This window comes from Lycium barbarum, chromosome 1 (genome assembly GCF_019175385.1).
Source record: "Lycium barbarum isolate Lr01 chromosome 1, ASM1917538v2, whole genome shotgun sequence".
NCBI classification, from domain to species: domain Eukaryota; kingdom Viridiplantae; phylum Streptophyta; class Magnoliopsida; order Solanales; family Solanaceae; genus Lycium; species Lycium barbarum.
Window position 1 is genome coordinate 35,585,229 of NC_083337.1, and position 7,718 is coordinate 35,592,946.

Sequence of the window (7,718 nt, forward strand, 5' to 3'; positions counted from 1 at the left end):
TGATTGGACACGATATTTAAGAAAGAGTGAAGACTTTTGAAACTTGTGGTTCAAAATAAGTTTTGATTATTTGTGTGACTGTAAATCACTTCATAAAATGAATTTATTGTCAAATTAGAAAAAAAATCATTTATTTTAGCACAGATTAAAAAAAATAAGTTTACATAAATTGAAACGGAGGTAGGAGCTTTCTTCAGTATACCTATATGCGTAAAAGCTTTTAGCCTTTTGAAAAAGCTCCTCTCCTGTCTTTTGAGTCTATGCCCCGGAGGTAAAGAAAAATTGAGAACAAAGTGACGAACAGCTGCGTAACACATGGAAATGTTCAGACCAAATTTTGAACAAAAGATAATTAAAAAGCGTTGATTTGATGAGATTACATAATATTTGATAGTTGGTCAGTCATCTTATTCCGAATCCCTTCACATAAATGAGGAAAAGAGGAATAGTGAGTAAGAAGGAGCAAATTAGAAGTAGTATTTCAAAACCTACAAAGCTTATTAGAGTTCTTGCTTTCTTATTACCGACACAAACAACTTACAGGAGTAGGAGGAGAAGTAGAAAATATAGTACAAGAAAACTACAACTCCATTTGGCTCTTTGAATTTTCTTCACTTGTCTCTGCCTCTCCTAAATCCAATTGTAAGTGTAGCTTCTCTCTTTGCATCTTCTTCACTTTCTTGTTTTTAATTTTTTTAGTTAGCTCCTCATTAATGCATGCAAACACCATCTTTTTCTTCCTTAGAGAAGGGATTATGTGGAGTTTTTTTTTTTTTAATGTTCAAAGCAAAGAAGAAGTTTTCGTTCATAATTCTTGATCTTTAATCGTTGAACTTTTACTTACAAACTCAGCTATTAGCTTCAATGAATTGGATGCTTGACAAGAAAACTTTATGAGAATCACTTTTAGGTTTAGCATGATTTATGTCCTGATTTTAATAGAACTAAACTTGTTTGGATGATTGTTTATTAACCATCATATATGATCATTAAAAGCAATAAGGAAAAGGCAGGGCTTGGGAACGGGGATGAAAAAGAAATAAGAAAACTTTCTGTTCTATCGAAGGATTTTGTAGATTTGTGCACGTAGATGATCCACGTGGGGATCTCAACTAAAAGCTGTTAGGATATCTGTCGGCCTTTTTGTCATTTGCTTTCCTGGCTTTCCATCTTTTACTCCGTTTAAGATGGTAGATTTCAGATTTTTAATGTTAATGTTTTACTTCCTCTCTTCCAAATTTCAATTTATGTGATGCAATTTTTTTTTAGTCCGTTTTAAAACGAATGATAGATTTTTTATTTGACAATAATTTAATTTTAAATTATGTCTTTTACGCTTAACGGGATGATTTATAACGATACAAATATCTTTGACTTGTTTTAAACCATAAGATTCAAAAGTCTTCTTTTATTCCTTAAAGACCGTATCCAGTCAAACTATATCACATAAATTGGGACGGAGGGGTATTATTTAAAAATAAATTAATTTTGAACTTTTTATTTTATCGGCGATGAAATGATTTTAGTTATGAAAATATCTACTCTAATCCTTTTAGATCATATGTCTCAAAAAATAATTTCTTTTAAATTTCGTGAATCGTGTTCAATCAAACGCGATTACAGAAATTGAAATGGAGGTTATATTTTTGCTTTGAGGTAACTTATATACGTCACACTTTAAAAGAATTTAATTACTGTCAAATCATATTTACCTCTTATAGTAGATAATTATTTTATTTTCAAAACTATAAATCTATCTATTTATGAATCTTTTCCATAAATATCTTCTGAATGATTTAGTAGTTAAATTTGGGGTGAGGCTGACGACCAGTTTGTTTTCCACCTGTCAAGAAAAAAATTCTTTGATAGAGGTGAATTTTAGAAAGCTTCTTCCTACGTGTTAGTAATTCCAACAAAAAAGACAATCTTTTTATGTAACCCGTGGTTTCACAAAATATATAATAGTAGTAGCCGTTGTGATTCGATTCGTGGAGACTGAAATCTAGTTCTCACTAGAAACAAAGGTTTTTTTTAACGGATATTTAGTGAGAAATTTATACTATAAAATAATGATATTTCCTATCAAATTTCAGCTCATTGGAAAAACATATGGTGTGAAACAGATTTCCATTGAAACTGTGGAAAAATACCTAATTCTTTCGTGTGAAAATACTACTTCTACTATTTTTTTTTCTTATTGATTCAATCAAAATATATGTGGGAATAGCCACTGAAAATTTTTCAGTGGAAAATAGTATTGTAACCCAACCAAAAGAGGAATTTACTTGGGTTGCCTATCCATCAACTTTCTTGCTTTCCTTTTTCATTGATGCCGCGGAGAAAAATGCACTTTTGAGCTTGGCTCAATTTAAAAATTAGTCCTGAGAATCGTTCAAAATGTAACATATACTAGATTATCTAGGAAGTCAACATTGAAAAATAGAACAATACAGACGTGTTCGGCCCATGATTTTGCTTGGATATCATGTGACGATAGTTTTATTTGGAAAAGAATTCTGTGTAAGAATCTATCTTGGCATACTAATTTGTGGTTATTACATAGGGACTAGAGAGCATTTTACAAATAAAGAACTCAGGAAAGTACCATGCATACTTAATTCGTTATCTATTCTATATGTACATTTAACATGTCACTGGAAATCAGTAATTTCAGTACTCCGTGATCAATAGATTTACTTACTTTCTTTTTGGTTAATTTGTACTCCTGTTTCATTTAGGTGTAGTATTTGGAGAGTCACATGGTATTTTTTTTATTATGACTTTTTAAATATTTTGAATTATAAACAAACTACTATTGTGACATATAGTAGTTTTTATGTAGGTTCTAAATATGTAGATTTTATTTTAAAAAGTTGAAGATTCTATGTTCGAATTCACACCTAGCATTTGTTGGTTTGACCCTCATATTCCGAATCAAGCCACAAAAATGAAACGGGAGGGAGTATCTACCAAAGTTTAATACGTATAAAATTGACTCGAGGGGAAGATTAGGCTAAAAATATGTAGCACGTATATATGTCATAGTCTCATAGAATCCTGATTTTGTATTAATAAGCATCAGTACAAATTTCAAATCAATCATTCATTAGTTTCTGTCATCCTTGGAATGATGTTTTATCTCCAACCGCAATCCTAAATTCTCAAATTGTTATATCAAAAGAGTTGTCCAAACACTTTGGACGTATGAATTGAGAGTATTGAGTCTGCAAAATTTATCGGACTAATTTTATGTACTTTCATTATATGTTGTTGCAGTGAGAGAAGGCCTTGTAATTGATCACCAAAATGGCAGCTGATGATATTAATGAGAAGCTGTTGAGTAAAGTCCATGTCCCAGAGGGTATTGATAATGAATTGAAGATTAAGGACAAGATATTAAACGAGTGGAAGAAAATGTGGGTGATTGCTGCTCCTGCCATTTTCACTAGATTTTCAACCTTTGGAGTAAATGTCATTAGCCAGGCATTCATTGGTCACATTGGATCTATTGAACTAGCAGCCTTCGCCCTTGTCATCACTGTCCTCCTCAGATTCGGGAATGGCATTCTGGTACTCCATCCTGTCCATATTATCCGTCTTTTAAGGTTCTTGCACACTGCTTTAAAATAACATTTGATAGCCAGCTTGATTCTAGTGTTAATGGTCAAAAACACACTTGAACTATCACTTTTTCACGAGTTCTACACCTCAACTTTAATTGTTCCATTTTCCTACCTGAACTATCACTATCTATGTATTAAAACACACCTAGTTGAATAGATGATGATAGTTCAGTTAGGAAAAGGGAACAACTGATAGTTGGGGGTGTGAAACTCACGGAAAAAGTGATAGTTTAGGTGTGTTTTTGACCATTATCTCTTAATTATAAGAGAATTTGTGTAGATGAGGTGCTGTTTCTCTAAAACTTCAACGGGAAGATGTATAGTTTACATGAGTAGCTCATTTGTATAAGTAGTTGTGCAGCGATAAACCTTAACTTTCATTCGAGTTAATGTGCAGTTAGGAATGGCAAGTGGATTGGAAACGCTGTGTGGACAGGCCTATGGTGCTAAACAGTATCACATGTTAGGCATATATCTCCAAAAATCATGGATTGTCTCGACTGTAACAGGGACTCTGCTTTTACCAGTCTTTATTTTCACAGCGCCGATTTTAAAAGCGATTGCTAAAGAGGTCAGGACGAAGCGATTGCTAAAGAGGTCGGGGTCATTTCATTATGGTTAATACCGGTGATTTATGCATTCATTGCATCTTATACATGCCAAATGTTCTTACAAGCGCAGAGTAAGAATATGATCATTACATACTTAGCAGCATGTACTCTTGTGATCCATATCTTCCTATCGTGGCTTTTAACCGTGAAGTTCAAGTTTGGAATGACTGGTGCCATGATATCTATGCTATTGGCATATTGGCTTCCTAATATTGGTCAATTAATATATGTTACTTGTGGAGGATGTAAAGAAACATGGAAGGTGCAATATCCCTGATAAGGGTCTCGGATGTCTTCTTTTGCTTGTTAAATCTGCGATTGTTTCTCTCCATCCAAACCTGATAAATCGTTGCTGCATATTGTGGGACAAAAACATGATAGATGGGCACCTTGTTTGTATAGATTACATAGGTATCCAAGAGTGTAAGACCACACCTGAACATATAACAGGTGGGTCACTATAGAGTGTTTGATATTGTTCTTATTGGTTCGTGTGGAGAATCCTAACTGAGTCCAAAGCTAGTTGTAAATATTTGCTACTGGTTGAATAAAATATTTTCATTTGACCAAAAAAAAAAGAAACATGGAAGGGATTTACTTCTTTGGCCTTTAAAGATATCTGGCCTGTTATCAAGCTTTCTTTCTCTTCAGGTGCCATGCTCTGGTGAGACTCACTAAATTGCATACTAGTTGATTCACACTCTTCTTGTTAAATCACAATCTAAATAGAAACTACTGGCTTGCCCAATAGTACGTGGGTATTGGTGCATCAAGCTTTCCTTATCCATATCAACTCTTTTTTATTCAATGGATTCCTTTTTGGTCTGGTTATATGCCTAGTCTCAAGCTATCTATATAGGTCCTGGAAGTTATTACAAAGGGAATATGAACTGAGGTTTATGGCTGTTACATTCTCTGTAGTCTGGTGGTAATAAGCAGTTTTTGTTTGATGTCCAATTGTCCATGGCCTAACCTAGGGGTACAGGGTTGTTTTATGTGATGAAAATTTGAATCATTTGAAGTTTTTTTGCACTGGTCCAAAGCTATTTAGGTCCTGGAAGATATTAGAAAGGGAATATGAACTAAAGTTGAATACTATTACATTTTCTTTAATCTGGTGGTAATAAACAGTGTTGCTTCATGAGTAGCTAATGGCGTATCAATTTTTTCCTTATTGATTTCAACTCTGTTTTACACGATAGATTCCTTTTTAGTCAGGTTTATGCAGCTACTAGAGCTATTTAGGTCCTAGAAGATATTCCAAAGGGAATACAAACTGAGGTTCATGCTATTAGTTCTCTGTAGTATGGTGGTAATAAACAGTTCTGATTGATGTCCATGGCCTAGCCTAGTTGTTTTATGTGATCAAAATTTTGATTCTTTTGGACTTACTTTTGGCAGCCTTGAACTCTGGTACAACACTATACTGATTCTCCTAACAGGAAACCTGAAAAATGCTATGGTCCAGATTGATGCTCTTTCTATATGGTCATCTTCTTGTATTAATTTCATTAAGACTTTCTTTTACATCAGTCATCTTATTGATCAAGTCTTTACCCCTCTTTTGCAGTCTTAACATCAATGGTTGGGAAATGATGATTTCCCTTGGTTTCTTAGCTGCAGCAGGGTACTATATATAACCACAGTCCTCTTCTTTGAACTTCAGATACTTTTATTTTTTTTAATTATGCGACAAATTCTCATTCACGTTCACAAAACTTTTAGTGTACGAGTATCAAACGAGTTGGGAAGAGGGAGCGCAAAAGAAGCAAGGTTTTCAAGCTTGATGATAGTGATAACCTCATTTGTAATTGGCTTCACCCTGTTTCTGTTCTTCCTCTTCTTGCGCGGACGTTTGGCTTATATATTCACTGAAAGTGAAGATGTGGCTGAAGAAGTCGACCACTTATCTCCTCTATTAGCATTTTCTATACTTTTGAACAGTGTTCAACCCGTTCTCTCTGGTAACTTCTTTGATTCATTGACATAATGAAAATGTAAACATATTTTCCAAGATTTGATGTTCACGACCTTAAGATTTCTTGCTACAGGTGTAGCTGTTGGAGCTGGATGGCAGAGCATAGTAGCATATGTTAACATTGGCTGTTACTACTTGGTTGGCATTCCAGTTGGTGTTGCGCTTGGTTATGTTTTCAAACTGCAAGTTAAAGTAAGCTGTTCATCTTTCCATTTTTTCCTGATGGCAGATTTCTCATTTTTATACAGTATTTTTTTCCCTTTTGGCTGAGGGTTATATTTTGTAGGGTGTCTGGATTGGAATGTTGTTTGGTACACTGGCGCAAACTACTGTACTACTTGTGATCACTCTGAAAACTGATTGGGACAAGCAGGTATTTCTTCATTTTAATATGTGCATTAGCTTGACTCTACTATCAAATAATATGTTCCTACATTACAATTTAATTTAAGTAAAGAATTTTACACTATTTAACCTGTTATAACAGGTTATTTATCATTTTAATCTAGATTACCGACTAATGCTATTATTTAACGCTACCTACAAATTTTGTAATTACTACTTTTTACATTTTCATCACATAGAATTTAAACTCATAAGTCAAACTATTTTTCATTCAGCAAAGTGTCTCTTGCAGGTATTAATTGCTCAGCAGCGAGTGAAGAAGTTTTATGTAGAAGCCGAACCTAATGCTGATTCACAAGCTGCATGAAGTTGAGAGATTATACGTATTTGCTGCCATATCATTTTATATTGCCTTTATTCATACAAATTGATAATTGGACCAGCGGTTCATTGGATTCCTATCTCCTCCTCTTTCTTTCTTCAAATTAAAGCATAAATTGTAGAATTGAAAAGAAAAGAAGAATTAAAGTGGCTTGTCATAGAAACCTATTGTCCAAACTTCATTCAGTCCAATCAAAACATGGTTAGCAACATGTTGGGAATCATAAAATATCCAACAACGGTGCAGTAATAAATCGATGTTTAGCTTTCAACCATATTCATGAGCTTGCATACACTTGCAAAATAGATATGCACCGTGTTTGAACATTATTACAAAAGTGCATAAACCGAGATAATAGTGACAACCGTTGGACTAAATTGGGCCAAAGATACACTTTATATGAGTCCGGAGATTAAAGGGTATAAAAATACACGGTATAAACCAAAAGGGGTAGCCTAAAATATATATACCAAAACGGGTATAACGTAGAGTCGTCCACGTTATACCCCAAATTTTTATTTCATGTCAGACTGATCAACCAAATTTTTTTTTTTTTAATGGTATAACATGGACTGATCCACGTTATACAAATAATTTTGTATAACGTGGATCAGTCCACGTTTTACAAATATATGTTGTAAAACGTGGACTGATCCACGTTATACCTTTCATTAATTTTTTCTCCCAACGTTTTACAAATAGTTTGTAAGACGTTGCCTCTATTTAAATCATATTCGGCTGTGTTTTTAATAAAAAAAAATTGTTGATTTTTTTAATTT

At 33.7% G+C, this 7,718-nt stretch overlaps 1 protein-coding gene across 1 annotated transcript; it reads left to right on the forward strand.

The window, feature by feature from the left end:
* The first annotated feature begins 216 nt into the window (after positions 1 to 216).
* On the forward strand, positions 217 to 7,195 carry LOC132634452 (protein DETOXIFICATION 21-like). Its single transcript, XM_060350666.1, is given in 11 exon segments — positions 217 to 642; positions 3,277 to 3,570; positions 4,021 to 4,185; positions 4,188 to 4,496; positions 4,825 to 4,898; positions 5,636 to 5,722; positions 5,805 to 5,861; positions 5,960 to 6,198; positions 6,286 to 6,404; positions 6,499 to 6,585; positions 6,850 to 7,195. Coding segments are annotated over 10 exon segments (1,476 nt in total). The 5' UTR covers positions 217 to 642; positions 3,277 to 3,306; the 3' UTR covers positions 6,925 to 7,195.
* Positions 7,196 to 7,718: the final 523 nt, after the last annotated feature.